At 43.2% G+C, this 22,174-nt stretch overlaps 1 protein-coding gene across 4 annotated transcripts in view; it reads right to left on the bottom strand.

Moving 5' to 3' along the window:
- The window catches only part of LOC124140546, a 56,609-nt gene that overhangs the window by 18,338 nt on the left and 16,097 nt on the right, over positions 1-22,174 (bottom strand). For 2 of the 4 annotated variants that reach the window (XM_046508176.2, XM_046508177.2), the window contains exons 2-9: positions 12,273-12,431; positions 12,016-12,103; positions 11,424-11,596; positions 8,777-8,913; positions 8,269-8,441; positions 7,220-7,336; positions 3,114-3,250; positions 454-1,388 (exon numbers count right to left, since the gene is read on the bottom strand). In XM_046508176.2, coding sequence (XP_046364132.2) covers positions 454-1,388; positions 3,114-3,250; positions 7,220-7,336; positions 8,269-8,441; positions 8,777-8,913; positions 11,424-11,596; positions 12,016-12,103; positions 12,273-12,402 — 1,890 coding nt within the window. In that variant the 5' untranslated portion in view covers positions 12,403-12,431. Of the gene's footprint in view, positions 1-453; positions 1,389-3,113; positions 3,251-7,219; positions 7,337-8,268; positions 8,442-8,776; positions 8,914-11,423; positions 11,597-12,015; positions 12,104-12,272; positions 12,432-17,492; positions 17,908-22,174 lie in introns of those variants that run through there. The other 2 variants (XM_046508175.2, XM_046508174.2) reach the window with 2 other exon arrangements.

The following is a 22,174-nucleotide window of genomic DNA, read 5'->3' as shown; positions in this document are numbered from 1 at the left end:
AAAGATCCGATAAATTCTTTGTTTTTGTCACTTTCATCAAGTTTGAGAATGCAGAATTAAGAGTCAGTACAAATACCGTTGACATACCAACTGAGTTATAAATCCCCAAAAAGACCATATGGGGTCGGAACGAAAAAACAAGGTGGGTTTAATCCCTCTCTATCAGTAGTTCCGTTAATTACGGCGTGTTAGTATAATGGGGAAGGAAATCCCTAAGTGATAAAGTCTAATGTGATAATAACTTTGGGAAAACCCACGAGCTTGGATTTGGCGCTGACAAACCAAGAATCCTAAATATTCTGACACTCGAACTTGCGATCATCGGATTATGCCAGGCATAAGGGAGGCAAATTGCAAGCGAATTTCGGCGCTTTGAAAGACTCTGCCCATCACGCCCCCGATAGGGACAAAAGAACAAACAAACGACAAAAGAAGAATGATAAACTCACGTACCGACATCCCTTGGTATCGGTGTAGCTTGACGGCTCTCTTCACCCCTGCTGACCGCGTCTCCGGGTCGTCCAAGCTGCTGTGCCAAGCCTGGATCCTCTCCTCCAACCGAGTTAACGCCGTGTCTCCGATTGACAACGCCGCCTCGTCCCCACTGTCGGCGTCCTCCCCCAACATCGGCGACAACGTCTGCCTAGTGGTCGTGGATTCTCTCCCCTTGTTGTCATTGACCTGAAACAAGTTGGACTCGTGGAGCAGATCTTCCGGATCCTCATCCACAGCCTGGTACGTGATTTTAGGAGGAAACTGAGACTGGCCGTTCTGAAAGGTTGGAGTAGGTGTCTTCCCGGGTTCCGTTATAAAAGGATTATGCCCTACAGACATCTCCGGTCGAGGCAAGCGTTCATGTCTCTCATACTCCTCAATGATATTCGCTTTTGACTTTCCAACCTCAGGTAAAGCGCGAGCGCCAAACGTAAATTTTGACTGGGACGTCACCCCGAACTTTGAACCCCCGAATTGTTTAGGTCTCTGGGTACGTCTCTTCTTCTCCTTCTCTCTCATTCTGATCATATAGAAGACACTGCCCGGTCCGAACAGGTTGACCAGTGGTCCCTTCTGAAGATTGTCCACCTTCCAGCCAGGCTCGGGGGACTTCTCCGGGGACGCTGTTTGCTCTGTTTGGTTATCCCTCTTCTCCTTCTCGTCCAGTGTGTAGAGGAAGTAACGGAAGAGAGGAAGCTTCTCCTCGCTCAGTCTGGAGAAGTGGAGGCTCAACCTGGTGTGGACGATGTTCTTCATCATCTTGATGGCTTGCGGGTTCCTCCGTTCGATCAGACGGTCGTAGTTCCGCTGGTCAAGCTGGTAGACTTCCGCTTCCTGTGTGCAGATGACGCTTTCGGCGTACGTCGAGAGACCCAGCGCCATTTCTAAGTCACCTGCCGGGAACAGTGAGTAAGTCAGACAGATATGTTATGTGTTGGATAAAACAAGTCCGAGGGTTTTTAATGAGATTTAAAACCCTAATCCGGGGATTGTAAATCTCATAAAATCCGAGGGGAAGTATTTTATCTAACTTATGAACCGACAAAAATATTACCAACATTTATCAACAATTTCAATGTTTCAAACATTACTTTCCATGAACCTTAAGAAACGGACGTAAAATATCTCTTCCTGGCGCACATGTAGGTGGTGAGGTGAAATGGGGTTTAACGTCGCGTCCAAGTTTATTGCACTAATAAAACGACGTGCACGTACGTGTGTGTGTGTGTGTGTGTGTGTGTGTGTGTGTGTGTGTGTGTGTGTCTGATTGTACTAGTCCGTAGTAACGCCGATTTTATAGTGCTAGCCCACTGAGATGCCATGCCGCAGTTAAACATGAATACCCCACTCAGACACAGTATACTGACTCCGAGCCGACCCTATTAGCCCCTTAATGCCGAACGCCAGACAGGGTAACAACAAGTACCATCCTTTAACCTCTTTTGGTATGACGCGGCCGGGAATCCTCGACCTTCCCCTCTCCGGACGGACGCTCTACCACTAGACCACGGAGGCGATCTGGCGTACATGTACTTGGAAAATATACTATTGGTTCACTCGCGAGACTACAGATACGAAGGAAGCAAGCTCAATCCACTGAATTATACAGAAAACATTTGTCATTTGATTCTACTTCATAACGCACATTTCCTTCAGTTTATTGTGTCCCCTATCTTCCCGTGAACACCCGGGAAAGAATAGGTCTTCAGCAACCCATGCTTGTCGTAAGAGGCGACTAACGGGATCGGGTTGTCAGGCTCGCTGACTTGGTTGATGCATGTCATCGATCCCAACTGCGTGGATCGATGTCCATGATGTCATTCACTGGACTGTCTGGTCCAGACTCGATTATTTACAGACCGCCGTCATAAAGCTGGAATATTGCTGAGTGCGGCGTTAAACAACAAACAAAACAAACAAACAACAGATCTAAAAGTTGACCTGAGCTTGAAGGTACTCATCTTCCCAAGGCAAGGGAGTTAACTAACTAAAAAAGTCCAGTTTCCACCCTTGCCGAACTAGGCTGGTCCAATCAAAATCGTGCATCGAAATCGAAACCCGGTTCGTAGAGATGTCGTGCAGATTTCGGTCGATTGCAGGATTCGCAAAGCACCGCCAACTCGTTGTCAAAACAGATATTTTCCAAATCTTTTCATGTTTTTAATCAAGGTGCTCACGCATTGCGCGATGTAAGACCCGTTTTATCACAACATAGACAATGATTATCGATCAGATGTGGGCGCCACTGTTTTGTTTCAAACAAACGCAAGTGATACGAGAGGTGGAATCTGATTGGTCTAAAGGAGAAGCCCAGAAGGGACATAACTCGTAATAGCCACTGGTGGCGCTACGATAGAGCCCAGGAATTCCAGCCTAGTTCGGCAAGGGTGGAAACTGGACTTTTAAAGTCAGTTAACTCTCTTGCCTCGGGAAGATGGAAGGTACTGAAATACTTTTTAACATTTCTTAAAAACCAAAATCCGATGTGATTGTACAGATCTGCTATAAAATAGTGTTATTGTTAGAAAAATAAATACTAGAATGCATGTAGCATTTATCTTGTTTATGCAACACATGTGTACGATAAAAGAAGCTAAACTCCTATTGTTATTACATACCTATTACGTCCACAGCTCCCATGAGGCAAAGTTCAAGATGACGGATCGTTGTCTTTTTGCCTTCTTGTTGCGGCTGTTTCCGTTTCTGAAATGTCATTTTTTTATCCACGGCCTTACTCTTCTCCAGGTTCATCTCCCTGGAAAATATAAATATTCAGAATATAAGAAACACAAGTTGGTAATACCGCATTGTGTTCAGCAACCCATGCTTGCCGTAAGAGGCGATTATGCTTGTCGTAAAAGGCGACTATGCTTGTCGTAGAAGGCGGCTATGCTTGTCGTAAAAGGCAACTATGCTTGTCGTAAAAGGCGACTAACGGGAACGGGTGGTCAGGCTCGCTGACCTGGTTGATGCATGTCAGCGTATCCCCATTGCGTGGATAGATGCGCATGATATCAGTCACTGGATTGTCTCATTTATTTACAGACCGCCGTCATATAGCTGAAATATTGCTGAGTGCGGCGTTAAACAACAAACAACCCGCATTGTATTTATCTCTGTAGTTCCTCCTGATTTCAAAACTGAAACAAGTACGGGAATAGTTTCTATTCTTTTAATTCCCAGGTACACTTTTTACACAACCCCCAAGATTTGACTGGTGCGAATGGAAGCCGCTAAGGTAGGAGATACCCACCATCCATTAGCCAGTGTTTTATAACGGCATTCTGTAATTATGATAGTGAGTGAGTGAGTAAGTTGGGTTTAACACCGCTTTTAACAGTATTTCAGTTATATCACGGCGTGTCAGCCTTATGTGGGAGGCCGTTGAAAGCCCGAACTGATGCAGGATTTACACGTTTACCACTTCGGTGAAACCCACGAGCACGGGTGTGGTGCTGACAAACCTAGAAACATAATCGGGGCGAACCGGGATTTGAACCCACAATCATAGGTTCCGGGCGTGCCCAAGGGACGCAACTCTGCACAGCGAATAGCGGCGCCTTAGACGACTAGGCCACCCGTACCCCCTATATATAATTATGATGATGATAAATGAAACGTGTGAGTGAGTGGAGTTTTGTGCCGCTTTGAATGGTATTTCAATTTCATAACGGCGTGTCATTTTGGGAGGAAAGAGATGCATGTCTTAGGTTATTAGAGTGGAACACACAGGGGAATCGATAATGACCCCCGCACTAAGCCTGATACATTCGTCACCACTCGCATCTTCTCCGAAACCTTTTGCTACAAGACTTCGGTTTGTCCAGAATTCGAGTTGGTCACGAATGACAGTGTTTTGTAATCTTTTTATTTTTTTCATGTTTTTTCTTACTTTTTTTAAAAATAAAGTGTTATTGATACCTACTTCTGATTAAACGAAATAAGAAGTCTTTAATATGTGTGTTTCTAAACACTTCGGAACTACTACAAGATAAGCTCTGTCGGGTCGTGTTCTAGTTGCGCATCGTTGTGGAGAACGGTTGGTGACCATTTCAACGATTAGACACTGGGGTCCGAGTGGTCGAACATACTTAAACCATGTCCAACATTTATAGCACCTAAAATGCTTCAAAGGTATTTTGAGAGATATTCAGGAACTCTATGCTCAACTGTGACTACACCGTGTGAGTCGGCCCTGCGTGAAGCAATTTATGTTCTCCGAGCCTTTCGCACGTGCACCTCGCACTTTGGGATTTGGGTTATGAAATAAATGTCCCGGGGCAAGTATACCATTCATTTTGGACCAACTCGAGCACATTCAATCACCTAAATATTACTTGCCCATGTTGACGGGACTATTATGAGCAAACTTAGCCCTGATCATGATAATAGTAATTTATTTTCTATCTGTTTGTTTCGTTGAACGAAAAGCTACAAAATAACAAGTACTGCACAAATACTAGAATGCATACTAGAGTAACATACTGTATAAAAATTACATAAAACACATTTCGCAGTTCATAAACAGATAAGCACCTAGTCTTGATGTTAGTTAATATTTAGTTATTAATTTCATACAATTTCTCTAATGTCGCCGTGGCAGAAGACTTCATTCGTTAGCTATCTGTGCGGATATCGCGGGTTCGAACCTCGCTGATGTCAAACATTTTTTTTATGAAATTGTTCTATCATCAACATAAATGTAAGGGGAAAAAGAAGTTCCGTCGTTGCCAAGTGTTGTTTTATTAACAATTCAGTTAGTTTACCATGGACAAAGGAGCCAAGGATTAATCATAATTAGTCCACAACTTAACTCTATTGGTTCCTTTTACGTACGCTTCTTCTCTCACTCCCGCTCCTGGTTGTACCGGCAGTGTCTCGTGCGCCTACCTGGGGTGTGACCTGGGCATTTCAAATGTCACTTTGCGTCACGCCACAGCCGAGGAGAGGCGTTCTTGCTGCCTCGACTGGACATTGATTTATATTGATGCCAACGTATTGTTTTACTGAATAAACGATTTTTCAAGTCTGCACCGCCAGTCCATTATTATCAACATCGTTGACAAGGGGGGCGGTCGGGTAGCCTGGTGGTTAAAGCGTTCGCTCGTCGCCGAAGTATCGGGTTCGATTCCCGACATGAGTACAATGTGTGAAGCCCATTTCTGGTGTCCCCCGCCGTGATATTGCTGGAATATTGCTAAAAGCGGCGTAAAATCAAACTCACTCACTCACGTTGACAAGGACCTGCGACAGATAAAATGCTGTATCCTCGACGTTCTTTGTTGAAACGGTGATATTAAAGAGCTGAAGATACTGGTAAATGTTCTATGTTCTAATACTCCAAACGCATGCATCTGCTTTCTCACCTTAGTGGTTGAGTGAGTATGGTTTTACGCCGTTCGCAATATTCCAGCATTATCAACATTATATTCCAGCGCGGGACACCAGAAATGGGCTTCACACATTGTTCCCATGTGGTGAATCGAACCCGGGTCTTCGCCGTGACGAGTGAATGCTTTACTCACGTAAGTTTATATGCTTTTTTGAATATATTCGTCGTGAGAACGGATTTGTGAGTAGAGTGACTCTTGGCGCAAACTTGTACCAATTTCGGTGATGCAAAAGTGAAATTATTCCTTTGTACTTTTTTTCTCTGGGGGATTTATTCCCATGGAACAGTTTTTACTACGATACATATTCACCTGCAGTTCTTGGTGGAGCTAATTCTACGTGAAACTGTTCATCGTTGACAATATTGCATGAAATCACGGTAAACCCCGCCGCTATAGTTCCCTGTAACGTGACGGTGCTTCATGAAGGGCTATTCTGTGCTTAACAGGAAATAGATTTGCATTTTAATTTCAAAACGGAGCGGAAAAATAATTTGAACAGTTGTACAAGGCTGTCCTTTTTTCTGAAGTTCTACTCTACCGCCTGCCCTAATTTTGCGTATCTCAATTTTCTCCGCCGCTGTGGAAAATTCTGCCCCTTTGTGATAAAGTAAATACTACTACCATTGCACACTCAAAAATAACCCAGGTTAGCTTGATCTTTCTTCAGCTGTGTTCATAAAAACTCGTTTCCAAAGCAAAGTGACTCGATGTTTGTCATGAGTTAATTCAAATACGGATATCAAGTGTTTTAAACTTTAAAATGTCATTAAAATAGGTCACACAATTAGTGAAAAACAGTTTTAAATCTATTTTATTTTATTTATTATTATTTTATTTATTTATTTTCATCTTTTTCATTTTATTTATTTATTTATTTATTTATTTGGTTGGTTAGTTTAATATCATTTCATATTTTATTGTTTTATTTTATTTTATTTTATTATATTTTACTTTCTGATTGGGGTTGGAGATGAGAAACACATATGGATGGTCTAAGGTTCACGAATGCCGGATTGTGTATTTGTGTTCTGTTCTAAAATGGATTCTGTGGAGCTCCTGTTAGACTGAGACGACCCAAGTGTGGCTGGAGCATCACAAATGTGTTATCCTTTAACAAGCTCTTGTGCGTGATCATGTGATACGTCCCCGAGAATGCGACTGAGCACGTGAGCGAGTAAATTAATTAGTATGTTAGTGAGTACTTCAAAGCGTGACCACCCGATCCCGTTAGTCGCCTCTTACGACAGTCGCCTCTTACGACAAGCATAGTCGCCTTTTACGGCAAGCATGGGTTGCTGAAGACCTATTCTACCCCGGATCTTCTCTCTCACCTCCTGAGCCGCTCCCTGGCCTTCTCCCTCTCCAGCGCTGCGATGTCCCCCTTGGGGAACAGGGTGGGGTACTGGATGGGGTGGAGACTTGGGTCCACCACGATCTTCACCTGTCCGCTGAAAAACACGACCGTACGTCACGTTCACTGCTCAAGAAATCGCAGGGGTTAAAAAAATGAGGTGGCCGATTGGATGGTCACCATTGATAGCCAGAATGAGCGAGGGAATGAGTGTTGTTTTACGCCACAGTCTGTGTTTTCCCACGGCGGTCTGTAACTAATCCAACAGTGGACCGGCAAACTGGTGGTTGACATCATGAGCAACAGTCAACGTGACGATATATAACTTTGTTTATTTGTTGTTTAACGCCGCACTCAGCAATATTCCTGCTTTTCGCCGGCGGTCTGTAAATAATCGAGTCTGGACCAGACAATTCAGTGATTGATGTCATGAGCATCGATCCACGCAATTGGGATACGATGACATGCATCAACCAAGTCATCGAGCCTGACCATCTGATCCCGTTAGTCGCTTCTTTCGACAAGCATAGTCGCCTTTTACTGCAAGCATGGGTTGCTGGAGGTGTATTCTAACCCGGTCCGATAAGGCTGGTAAGTGCTGAGTATGTATAAAACCATATTTATTGAAAGACTAACAATTGACTAAACTCCTACCTAATGACAATGACTTAACAAGAGCAGTGTGAGTGAATATAGTTTTACGCCATATTTAGCAACATCACAGCGTGGGACACCTGAATTGGACCTTCGCCGTGATATAACTTGAATACTGTTAAAATAGGCGTTTATATAACTCACTCACTCTTACTCGACCACGTCAATATTTCAACATGCAATACCGTCACATCTAGATATATATTACGAGAACACACTTCGCCCCAACAAAAGCGGAGCCTCACGGGGAGCATGGAACGTTCATACAATCCAGAATTAACACTCCTTAATACAAGGACCATTACCAAGATTTCCTAGAGTGGGTACTATGCACCAAAAGTGAAAGAGGGTCGAAAAGGTTTAAATGTAACTCACCTAATTATAAAGTGAAGACCGTCTACGGCTGTGTCCTGTTTGATGACCGTGTCCTCAAACTTGAGGCTCCTCTTTACCAGACTCATAGCGACCATCCTCTTGTAGCGGGGATTCCAGCCCGAGAACAGGGGGTAGTCGTCGACAAACCCGTACTTCTTGTCAAACTCTTGAGCCTGAGGAGGTCAAGGTCAAGGTCAAGGTTACATTGTACCTGAAGTCAATGCTTTGTTATTGGTGCACCACAAAATTTATAATTGTGATTAAAATCCATATAGAATCAGCCATAATGCAGATATGAATGGGTACTGTCCTGTGTCACTTCTAGCAATATTCCAACTATTCCAAAAATAGACACATCCTACAAAAGGGCCCAGTTGGAAATTCGCTGTGCAAAGTTATGTCCCTTAGTCGTACCCGGATCCGATGGTCTAGGTTTGAATCCCCGATACGCCCTGCTTTGTCAACACCATAAACGTCAAAGACCTTCCCCACCTTCCCTTTCACCCACCTGATATGCGTGCAGTGATCTATTATACAGGTCTCTGTTGACCATCAGTAGGTCTGTCGTCTCGTCGGCGATGATGGTGGCGTTGCGGACACTGTCGGCTCTTATAAGGGCAAGTTCGCCGAAACTCTTACCGGCAGCTGCAACACGGATAAATAGAATGGGTGAACACGGACAAATAGAGGGAGAGAACAAGGTCAAATAGAGGCAGTGAACAAGGACAAATAGAGGGAGAGAACAAGGTCAAATAGAGGCAGTGAACAAGGTCAAATAGAGGGAGTGAACAAGGTCAAATAGAGTGAGTGAACAAGGTCAAATAGAGGGAGTGAACAGGATCAAAAAGAGGGAGTGAACAAGGTCAAATAGAGTGAGTGAACAAGGTCAAATAGAGGGAGAGAACAAGGTCAAATAGAGTGAGTGAACAAGGTCAAATAGAGGCAGTGAACAAGGTCAAATAGAGGGAGTGAACAAGGTCAAATAGAGTGAGTGAACAAGGTCAAATAGAGGCAGTGAACAAGGTCAAATACAGTGAGTGAACAAGGACAAATACAGTGAGTGAACAAGGTCAGATACAGTGAGTGAACAAGGTCAAATACTGTGAATGAACAAGGTCAAATACAGTGAGTGAACAAGGACAAATACAGTGAATGAACAAGGACAAATACAGTGAGTGAACAAGGACAAATACAGTGAGTGAACAAGGTCAAATACAGTGAGTGAACAAGGTCAAATACAGTGAGTGAACAAGGACAAATACAGTGAGTGAACAAGGACAAATACAGTGAGTGAACAAGGTCAAATACAGTGAATGAACAAGGACAAATACAGTGAGTGAACAAGGTCAAATACAGTGAGTGAACAAGGACAAATACAGTGAATGAACAAGGTCAAATACAGTGAGTGAACAAGGTCAAATACAGTGAGTGAACAAGGACAAATACAGTGAGTGAACAAGGTCAAATACAATGAGTGAACAAGGTCAAATACAGTGAGTGAACAAGGACAAATACAGTGAATGAACAAGGTCAAATACAGTGAATGAACAAGGACAAATACAGTGAGTGAACAAGGTCAAATACAGTGAGTGAACAAGGTCAAATACAGTGAGTGAACAAGGTCAAATACAGTGAGTGAACAAGGTCAAATACAGTGAGTGAACAAGGTCAAATACAGTGAGTGAACAAGGTCAAATACAGTGAGTGAACAAGGTCAAATACAGTGAGTGAACAAGGTCAAATACAGTGAGTGAACAAGGTCAAATACAGTGAATGAACAAGGTCAAATACAGTGAGTGAACAAGGTCAAATACAGTGAATGAACAAGGTCAAATACAGTGAGTGAATAAGGTCACATAGAGGGAGTGAACAAGGTCAAATACAGTGAGTGAACAAGGTCAAATACAGTGAGTGAACAAGGACAAATACAGTGAGTGAACAAGGTCAAATACAGTGAGTGAACAAGGACAAATACAGTGAGTGAACAAGGTCAAATACAGTGAATGAACAAGGTCAAACAGAGTGAGAGAACAAGGTCAAATACAGTGAGTGAACAAGGTCAAATACAGTGAGTGAACAAGGTCAAATACAGTGAGTGAACAAGGTCAAATACAGTGAATGAACAAGGTCAAATACAGTGAGTGAACAAGGTCAAATACAGTGAGTGAACAAGGTCAAATACAGTGAGTGAACAAGGTCAAATACAGTGAGTGAACAAGGTCAAATACAGTGAGCGAACAAGGTCAAATACTGTGAATGAACAAGGTCAAACAGAGTGAGTGAACAAGGTCAAATAGAGTGAGTGAACAAGGTCAAATACAGTGAGTGAACAAGGAACACTTTACCTACACAATATCTTGACAAACTTGACATGTTATACCCAACCCTAATGGTCTAAATGCAATGGGTTGAAATGTTAAAAGAAAAAACTGAGTTTGAATTTATGTTTTTAGGGGAATTTGTTATGTTTTTACCACAACATTAACGAGGAATTTTGTAAGTTTAGCCGCAGAAGTTTGGTAATTTTACCGCAGAATTTTGATAATTCTACAGCAGAATTTGTCTTGGACAGTAAAATACTAAGCTGCATACTGGCCAATTCCTCCGCATATAGTTCGCACTACATAATGACCGATTTCGAGGAGAAATTTTCATTATGGTCATTAGAAGCTAACATCATCATCAAGCAACATTGATACACGGGTCACGACTCCCGCCAGATGGTATTGTATTACGTCACGTGAACTAGTGAAACTAGTGAATCCAGTTCAAATGTTGGCTCTTCTCAATGGTGGCCGAGATGACCTATGTGGTATAGGTGGGCAGAATGACCCGCGAGAAAACGGAGAGTAAACATTCGGCGCGTCTCATTCCAACTGGCACTCTCGGCCAGCACTGGAAGGAAGACATATTGGAACAGATTCCATAATATCACGTGACTATCACATGACAATACACACAAACGTAGCCGCAGACGTAACACTGATGTAAATACTTAGAGAGTCGCTTGTTGTTTTCCACAAGTCAAAGAGTATGTTCTGCAGGAGACATGGCCTAGGTTCCTGGCACCCCAAAGGTACGCAACTCTGCACAGAGAATTGTGGCGCCTTAGACGACGTGGTCAACCGTAACCCCCTTCCCGCCTATGTACTCACGTATCTTGGCCATGTAGGTTCCATATTTGGACCTGTCCAGAGACTTGAACCCCTCAGACTCGGCAACATTAGCCTCTTCATCCAACTGTTTCTGTTTGATGGACTCGAAGTCGTCTTCGACGAGGTTGGTGTTGATGTGGACGCTGACGGTGCCGGTGAGAATGATGTAAAACCTTGCAGAGAACAAGAGAGACTGACCAATGGAGATTTGATTAACAGATGGTTTGGGCTTAACGTTCGCTCGTTACGCCGAAACCCGGGTTCGATTTCCCACATGGGTACAATATGTGAAGCACATTTCTGGTGTCCCCACGCCGGGATATTACTGGAATATTGCAAAAAGCGGCGTAAAAAAACATACTCACTCACTCTTGTGACTTATAAATCACATGTGATTTCTCACTCACTCGAAAGACCGAGGTTTGATCGACGGTTTTTGTCAAATGTCTGTTTAGTCATACATTGTTGTTGAAGCGTATTAGGAATAATAACAGTTTAAGTCTTTAGACCTTATGAATTATAACAAACTGCACGACGCTTCTACTTACATGCATGCAACATAAACACTGGATAGATCATAGTAACAACTCACTTGTCTCCCTTGTCGCCTTGTCTGATGATCACGTGATCACGCTGACATGTTGAGAATTCACAGTTTTTCACAATATCCAGCAATATTTCTGAAAAACGCCAGTCAAATATTTCTGTAATATTTTCATATAACTACGCTATCAACACATCATCATCACCCTACTCAACACTTCATCACTACTCTATATAACATTTTATCAGTATATACTTTTAAAACTACTGACACTACCACTATTCCACTGATCACTATCCACGCACCTGTCTTCAGCTCCTTGAAGAGTTCCGCCTTCTTCCTGAACCAGGGAAGGATGGTGTCTATTTCACTGTCCCCCCTCTCTGTGGGGGGTTTGTTGATGATGTGCAGCACGCGCTCGTACACGTGCGCCATGATGCCCCAGGAACTGCCACCGCGACTGCCTGCAACATCATCAACATCATGTGTAGGTGACCGAATGTTCCCAATATGAACACAATTTTAGTTATATCAGGGCGTGTCACCTTGATCTGGGACCGAATGTTCCCAATATGAACACAATTTTAGTTATATCAGGGCGTGTCACCTTGATCTGGGAGGAAAGCGATACAGGTCTAAGACGTTTCCCGCTTCAGCGAATGCCACGAGCAAGAATATGATGCTGACAAACCTAGAAACATGACCAGGACGATGAACCAGCATCATAGGTGTCTGGCAAGCCTACGAGGCGCGACTCTGCCCATCGATTTATGACGCATTTTAGCAGATATGTTTAGTTATAATTATGGAAATGGTTTTGTTGGTTTTATATTTAATTATTTTGACGACTGTACCACTGAATAGTTTTCGTAAATATCGTTCATAAACCAGCCTCACATTGTCAGCTGGCCGGCCATGTGACGTTCGACTACCTTGATACCACATTTACCCTTCCTTCTTGAATGTTGGAGTTATGATTAATATTTAACATCATGCCAAATTTCATTATGTTACACTTGACCTGACAAATATCAATCATGGGATTTTACGCATTGCCTATCCACAATTTTTATTTGTTTCAAATCCATCAATATTTATCAAGCTATCATGCGGAAACCCAGTTTTACCCTGTCCTTAAGATCAACCTATCTGTCTCAAATATATATCATCATTTGTTTAACTAAAAACTGTTAACATGACAGCGTGGTAACCATCTGTTGAGCTTCTGTCTATTACCAAATCATGGCGTGTCCTTTCCTAGGTGTGTGTGATACCGGATCTGTGAAGCATGTGACATAATATCTCAACGTTTATTGGGTTGTTGGACCGCCCCGTGGTCTAGAGGTAGAGCGTCCGCCCGGAGCTATCCCCGGCCGTTTAAGACGTTAAAAGATGGTACTTGTTGTTACCCTGTCTGGCGTTCGACATTAAGGGGCTAAAACAAGGACTGGTTGGCTCGGAGTCAGTATACCGTGTCTGAGTGGGGTATTCATGTTAAACTGCGGCATGGTATCTCAGTGAGCTTGCACTATAAATCGGCATCAGTCCGGGCTAGTACAAGCAGCTACACACATGTGCATGCACATAACTATCATCTCACTTCACCTACTGGGTTGTTGGGTAAGTATATTTGATGCAATGTCGCTTTGAACAATATTACAATTAGGTGTCAAGGCATGGCAACTTAATAACAGGGGTATCGTGTATTGTAAAGTATATATATGTGGGTGTGCTGCTGTTTGATTGGCTGAAAAACACTGGATAGATTGGATCCAGGAATCCTTTCGCACATATCATTGTGTAGAAACGCTTTTCTTGAAAAGTATCATTTTCTCTCAATCCCTAAGTTTGGGAACAAAACGTGCCATTCGGTTGTTCGTTTGTTTTGTTTATTTCTTTGTTTGCTGTGTCATAGCTATGTGACGGCCGTCTGTAAATAATCGAGTCCGGATCAGAAGATCCAGTGTTTGAAATCATGAGCATCGATTTATGCAATTGGGTTACGATGACATGCATCAATCAAGTCAGCGAGCCTGAACACCCGAAAACTTTAGTCGTCTCTTACGACAAGCATGGGCCACAAGAAACCAATCTCAACTCGGATCTTCACAGGTACCCTTCATATCAGAACAACTTTGATTTAGTTCATTAATGCTGAATGTTAAAGGTAAATGGTTAAAGCGTTTGCTCGTCACGCCGAAAGCGCGGGTTCGATTCCCCACATGGTACACTGTGTGAAGCCCATTTCTGGTGTCATCTGCCATAACATTGCTGGAATATTGCTAAAGGCTGGGTAAAACCATGCTCATTACTCATGTATTGGGGAGATCTGAAGTGACACATCGAGCATTATATTTCAAGAAACAAAGTTAACTGTATAGTTCTTACAGGCGAGGACACAGACACTTGACTCGAACGTGATCTCATCTCATGTTCGTCTTTATCTTAGCGCACCACCTCCGTGGTCTAGTGGTAGAGCGTCCGCCCGGAGAGAGAGGAAGGTCCGGGGTTCGATCCCCGGCCGCTTCAGCCCAGAAGACGTTAAAAGAGGGTACTTGTTGTTACCCTGTCTGGCGCTCGGCATTAAGGGGCTAAAACAAGGACTGGTTGGCTCGGAGTCAGTATACTGTGTCTGAGTGGGGTATTCATGTTAAACTGCGGCATGGTATCTCAGTGAGCTAGCTCTATAAATCGGCATCAGTCCGGACTAGTACAAGCAGCAACACAAACACACACACGTACATGCACGTCGCTATATAAGTGCAATAATCTTGGAGGCGACGTTAAACCTCACCTCACCTCACCTCACCTTTATCTAAGCCCTTGTGTGTTCGAAGGCTGTACCAGTTGAACTACTTCACCACGGCCGAATTCGGTTGGAGTAAGGTTCATAATTATGAGTGAGTGAGTACGTTTAACAACGCTTTGAACAATATTCCAGTTATATCACGGCGTGTCAGCTTAATGTGGGTGTAAAGCTCGATATGACGCAGGTCTCAGACGTTTACCACTTTGGTGAAACCTACGAGCACTGGTATGGTGCTAACAAACATGGAAACAAAATCGAGGTGAATCGGGATTCGAACCCACAATCATAGGTTTCTGGCGTGCTATGTTATAGTATCATACCGCTGTCAATGAAAGAACTCTCTCTACACCACAATGAACCTAGACCACAAGCGGTTTCTGTGTCCAATATAAATATGGAAACAACATAGAAAATCCGACATAGGTTTTCCCTTTTCAATATTGTGTGTTCCGAATGCATAAAAAATCTTGAAACCGACTCTATTATACAACTTTAAAAAACGTTTCAAATGTTATCCTTTTTGGTGCATTTCGTTTCCTTTTTTTTTGGTAATCTGAGATGTTCTTTACATTCCATATTAATAGACTGTTCAACTATGAAATGAACGCAGCAGAACACGGCGCCAGAAATCAACACATTCCGGGCATCAGGTTGATAATGTGTTGCCGTGATAATGAGAGAAACCGGCCATTGATCCAGAACCGACTGGCGTTTTATGATCAACGTCCCCGGTCGTTAGTTGAAAAAAATCGATTTTTCCCTAACACCTATTAAGTTACCCGTTGTTCTTTTACAGCCAAACCCTCCCCCCCTGGGACCACCCGACTACCCAGATATGTGTTTTGTAGTCTGAACCGTAATACTAATTTAAAACTGTATTAATTACGACGGTAGATTACGCCAGTAAATACGACATCACGGGCGATGATATGCACCAAGTGATCGCGAGCCAAGTAATGAGCAATCAGCTTGGCTGGTCGGAGTTGGACATCAATACTCTACGGAAAGCCATTATAAAGGCATTGTTATGTTTCTGTGCCTAACTGAATAACCACAAGCCATTACGTCAACGTGCTACATCCGGGTAACGCCGGTTAAATCGTACGGGAAAGGTCTAAATTTATTTTTCAAATCCATATTATTCTAACTCATATATTTGGTTTCTAGATTTGGGATAATTCGCAAAGCAAGCACGGTTGACTCAAGTCTTCGAACTTTACTTGTTTATTTTTCATGATGTATATGAATCAGTTATTCAATAGTTAACTAAATCTGTTATCTCCAATTACACTGAGATAATGTTTCAGTTTCACACAGGAAACTAATTACATTGAGATAATATGTCAGTTTCATACCGGGCTCTAATGACACTGAAATAATGTGTCAGTTTCACATAGGGCTCTAATTACATTGAGATAATATGTCAGTTTCACACAGGGCTCAAATTACACTGAACTAATGTTTCAGTTTCACACAGGGCTCCAATTACACTGAGCTAGCGTTTCAGTTTCACATAGGGCTCTAAATACACTGAGATAATGTTTCAGTTTCACACAGGGCTCTAATTACACTGAGATAATGTTTCAGTTTCACACAGGAAACTAATTACACTGAGATAATATGTCAGTTTTATACCGGGCTCTAATGACACTGAAATAATGTGTCAGTTTCACACAGGACTCTAATTACACTGAGATAATGTTTCAGTTTCACACAGGACTCTAATTACACTGAGATAGTATGTCAATTTCACACGGGGCTCCAGTGACACTGAGATAATGCATCAAATTCATACGGGGCTCTAATGACACTGAGATAATGTTTCAGTTTCACACAAGGCACTAGTTGTCTCCCTTTAACAAAGAGGGTAAACTTCATAGCACTAGATGGCATGTCCCTACCATCCCAGAGTGAAGTACTTGAGACAGGAGTCATGTTTGTCTCTGAAAAGGTGAGCTGCAGCAGCTTATTTCCTGTTGCTGCTGCCTGCTTGGTGAGAAGATCCGTACTAGAGGGTGGGGCCCGTGAAGATCCGGGGTAGAATATGTCTTTAGCAACCCATGATTGTCGTAAAAGGTGGCCATGCTTACCGTAAGAGGCTACCAACGGGATCAGGCGGTCAGGCTCGCTGACTTGCGTGGATCGATGCTCATGATGTCAATCACTGTATTGTATGGTCCAGACTCGATTATTTACAGACCGCCGTCATATAGCTGGAATATTGCTGAGTGCGGCGTTAAGCAACAAACAAACAAACTAGAGGACGGTATTGTTGATGGAGGATTGAAGAGTCAGTATGACTCTCTTCTCAGGCGGGGATGTGGCTTTATAATGGACCCATATGATAAGTTGGTTGGTGTACATTGGGGTCGGGCCCACTGGTAGAGGATATGGAGGTGGACAAAATTCACCCGGATGTGGTGGTGCACAGAGGATGGTGAGTGGGGTTGGGCGAGTGACATGTGCCAATATTCAACCGGACTCTCGCTAGAGGAGGATCTGTAGAGTAGAGGGCGAGTGGGGTTGGGCGAGTGATATGTGCCAATACTCACCCGGGCTCTCCCTAGATGAGGATGTGTGGGAGTACAGTAGAGGGCGAGTGGGGTTGGGCGAGTGATATGAGCCAATACTCACCCGGACTCTCCCTAGATGAGGATGTGTGGGAGTACAGTAGAGGGCGAGTGGGGTTGGGCGAGTGACATGTGCCAATACTCACCCGGGCTCTCCCTAGAGGAAGGGTTGGTTTCTCTCGATGCAGGAGCGGGGGCTTTGCAGAACGGATTTGTCTCCCTTGACGGGGGGTTGGTATCTTGAGAGCCCATCCTGGACTGGGGAGCATGACCTTGAAGCTGCGCCATGGTGGATGACCGAGATGTGTCTTTATTGTGCGACATCGACATGGCCCATGTCAGAGCTAAGTATTACCCCTTATTACACTGAGATACTGTTTCAGTGTCACACTGAGTACATTGAGGGTGAGGTAGTATGTATATGTTTCCTGAACGTAAAACTGATTCTCACAGGAACAGTGGTCTGATTCTCGCATGAACGCAGAACTAATAATTCTCACATGAACACAGAACTAATTCTCACAGGAACACTGACCTGATTCTCACAGGAACACTGACCTGATTCTCACAGGAACACTGACCTGATTCTCACAGGAACAGTGACCCGATTCTCACAGGAATATAGAACTAATTCGCACACAAAAGCAGACTTAATTCCCACATGATCACAGAACTAATTGAACCACAATTCACACTGAGAACGAACTGCCATCCAAATTAAAATAGCTACAGATTTCTGAAAGATCCAGTGTCCATGTTGGGAAATATCATACAGCACAGAAATCCAAGATTCATTTTCCAATTCCAAGCAAATGTTATCAAAAATTTTGACTGATTACGTGTTTCTCACACTAGGTTAAAGCTGATGGTCTTCAATCAAATTGAATCATTTCAGGTTCAACTGATCATATCTTCTCCAACCTCCATCACGCTGTATCCGCCAAGACTCCATCACACACAATACAATCATGAACAGGACAGCCGGACTTCTCCAAGACACTTGTCATCACACGTGGAACACCATCTCAACAACACGTACAAGCACTAAAACCTTATCCTCTTTTTGCAAAACCCTATCCTCATTTGCACAGGACGTCGATATGTAAGAGTTACAAGAAGGACGCCGGACAATTACAACTGTGAGAAAAGACCATTGAATCTGTTACCCCCTTCAGCATTAAGGTATCCCAGAATGCAACCGTCCGGCTCATCTGCCTACGGGATCTCTCTGAAATCTCGCCACAAGCCCCACACAGCGCCACATGGTGGCCAGGAGTCCACGGAGGTGACAAAACAATGTCACAATGTCTTACAACTGATACCTGGCCTTTTCACAGAAGTCAGAAACGGTTAACTTGTCCTCTATTCATATACAGAAAGTTCTGAGCCCTATTGGTACACCTGAAAGCTAACTTGTTGTTTATGATCAAAAGCGGGGAACGAATGATCGATAGAATATGACCAATTGTCGATAGTGTTGGGATTGAAGCGGCGCTCGGCGTGGGGAGAGTGTGTTTCCATATTTGTCCGCGGTTGCCCAGTACCACGGCGGCGTCGCTATGTAGACGTTTAGGACCGGCCACGACGGTGAATAAAACCGGGCTGTCTTAGAAAATCTCTAGCGGGCAGCAGAGTTGACGCTCTTTGACTTCCATATGACTATTTAATATCGATAGAAATTCAAAGGGCACCGTCCATGTGGATAATTCTCTTACAATGGTCATCGACAATGTCCTGTTCGTAGCACGGTCTCAAGATACGGTACTGGCAGGGGTTTTAAGGCTAGGGATGTCGGTCCAGGCAGTAGGCCCATATTTGTTAGGAATGGTTTCCGCATCGTCAGCATCATATATAAGGAATAATAAAGGTAGAACGAGTGTCTTAAGCGAGCATAGTACACATTTCTTTCCTACTATTTCCGTATTGCAGGTGTCAAATATTAGGAATAATAATTCTATGAAAGATTCTATTAAGGGAGTCATCATTATTTAAGTACGGGTAAATATGTTTAATGCTTGTACATTTTAATCCTTAAAGAGAAGGTACATAATGTTGATATCTCATATAAACTACTCGTGGTTTTATCGCACACTAAAACACTACAGGAAGAATTAACCACTTTATGTTATATTGTTTTGTATTGTATTGTATTATATTTTATTATTGTTTTTCATTTATGGGGCTTTTTGTCACTTTTGTCGGGGGAGAGGGGGGGGGGGGGGGGGGGTATTAATATTTAGCCATAAGAGTAAGGTTCAGTTTCTGTCTTCTGTATCAGGTTTCCACACGTTAACCCAATTCTGTCCCTAATTGACCATGAACTAAATTAATATAGTCACTGTCCTCCATACTTGGTCACTGTCCTCCATACTTGGTCACTGTCCTCCATATTTTGTCACTGTCCTCCATACTTTGTCACTGTCCTCCAAACTTTATCATTGTCCTCCATACTCTGTCATTGTCCTCCATACTCTGTCATTGTCCTCCATACTCTGTCACTGTCGTCCATACTCTGTCACTGTCGTCCATACTTTGTCACAGTCCTCCATACTTTGTCACTGTCCTCAATACTTTGTCACTGTCCTCCATACCTTGTCACTGTCCTCCATACTTTGTCACTGTCCTCCATACCTTGTCACAGTCCTCCATACTTTGTCACTGTCCTCCATACTTTGTCACTGTCCTCCATACTCTGTCACTGTCCTCCATACTTTGTCATTGTCCTCCATACTCTGTCACTGTCCTCCATACTTTGTCATTGTCCTCCATACTCTGTCACTGTCCTCCAAACTTTATCATTGTCCTCCATACTCTGTCACTGTCCTCCATACTTTGTCACTGTCCTCCATACTATGTCACTGTCCTCCATACTTTGTCACTGTCCTCCATACTTTGTCATTGTCCTCCATACTCTGTCACTGTCCTCCAAACTTTATCACTGTCCTCCATACTCTGTCACTGTCCTCCATACTTTGTCACTGTCCTCCATACTTTGTCACTGTCCTCCATACTCTGTCACTGTCCTCCATACTTTGTCACTGTCCTCCATACTTTGTCACTGTCCTCCATACTCTTTCACTGCCCTCCATACTTTGTCACTGTCCTCCATACTTTGTCACTGTCCTCTATACTTTATCATTGTCCTCCATACTCTGTCACTGCCCTCCATACTCTGTCACTGTCCTCCATACTTTGTCACTGTCCTCCATACTCTGTCACTGCCCTCCATACTTTGTCACTGTCCTCCATACTTTGTCACTGTCCTCAATACTTTGTCACTGTCCTCCATACTTTGTCAGTCCTCCATTTATTGTCACTGTCCTCCATGTTTTGTCACTGTCCTCCATACTTTGTCACTGTCCTCCATACTTTGTCACTGTCCTCCATACTCTGTCACTGTCCTCCATACTTTGTCACTGTCCTCCATACTTTGTCACTGTCCTCCATACTCTGTCACTGTCCTCCATACTTTGTCACTGTCCTCCATACTTGGTCAATCCATAAGAATCTGACCAAAGGAGAAATTGAACACCAGAGGTTGGAGGGTAAAGATTTGACACTACTGCCAACGAACATTCTGTAAGTCCCAGAAGGAAAGCTGTTGTTAGTTGTACACATCAGTCGGCTTAACAGCACAATGCATATAACAGCTATGTATGTGCATAATTATATATCAATAACTCCGTGACTGGCCCTCACATTACACCCGGGTTCAATCAGCGAGCGCCTTGGCACGCTGTATAACATACTATTTGTTAAATACGGCGTATATCTCATAGAGTGAGCGTACAGAAGCGATATAACTGATTTGCCTGTTATTAACGGATTACCAATATACCGAGTTATTGAAGGATACGTTGCGAAATTATACGACATATATTCAATAGCAACATCGCAAATCCAGAGAGTAATTAACAAGCCTCCCTGACAGCTGATCATTGATGATATGACATATTACTCACATAAAAAATGGTCAATGAAAAAATATAGGAGAATAAAAATAACAAAGACAGTTGGGGCAGTTTCAATACATACATATACCGCGTCATTGTTTGTCTGTTTGTTGTTAACGCCGCACTCACGGCTTGTTATATATTGACTACAAAACACAATCAATACACTGTTAAAACATGTGTTTCGATCCTAAACACAAACCTAAACACCTTACTTGTCAAAAAAATCTGACATGTTTAGGTCTAAACATGCTTAGGAGTGTGTTTAACACATAAACGTGTTTAGGGTCTGATTGTGGGAAAGCCATGTACCCCCCGTTTCCTGTATGGTATTAATGTTATTAGTCACACAGCATCTACACACTAATGAACACAGCACTTTTTAAGCCTAGCTATGTGGTGTTTAGGATGTGAGTGAGGATGTGACAATAGCTCATTTCATGCGTTTAGGCCCTTAACGAGTTGAGACATTCAACACCATACGAGTATTCCGTTTATGAGTGAGTGAGTGAGTGAGTTGGGTTTAACGCCGCTTTTAACAATATTCCAGTTATATCACGGCGAGTCAGCTTAATGTGGGAGGAAAGCCCGAAGTGATGCAGGTCCCTGACGTTAACCACTTCGGTGAAACCCACGAGCACGGGTATGGTGCTGACAAACCTAGAAACATTATCGGGGCGAACCGGGATTCGAACCCACAATCATAGGTTTCTGGCGTGCCCAAGGGACGCAACTCTGCACAGCGAATCGCGGCGCCTTAGACGACTGGGCCACCCGTGCCCCCTCCGTTTATGAAACATGTTTAGATCTAAGCATGTTTTGAATGGTTTCCATTCTAAACACATTTTTGCAGTGTTTATTTGTTCAATGTGTTG

This window comes from Haliotis rufescens, unplaced genomic scaffold, assembly GCF_023055435.1.
Source record: "Haliotis rufescens isolate VD_foot unplaced genomic scaffold, xgHalRufe1.0.p SCAF_6, whole genome shotgun sequence".
Classification (NCBI taxonomy): domain Eukaryota; kingdom Metazoa; phylum Mollusca; class Gastropoda; order Lepetellida; family Haliotidae; genus Haliotis; species Haliotis rufescens.
Note: the sequence above shows the minus strand (reverse complement) of the source record. Positions and strands in the feature narration are given on the sequence as shown.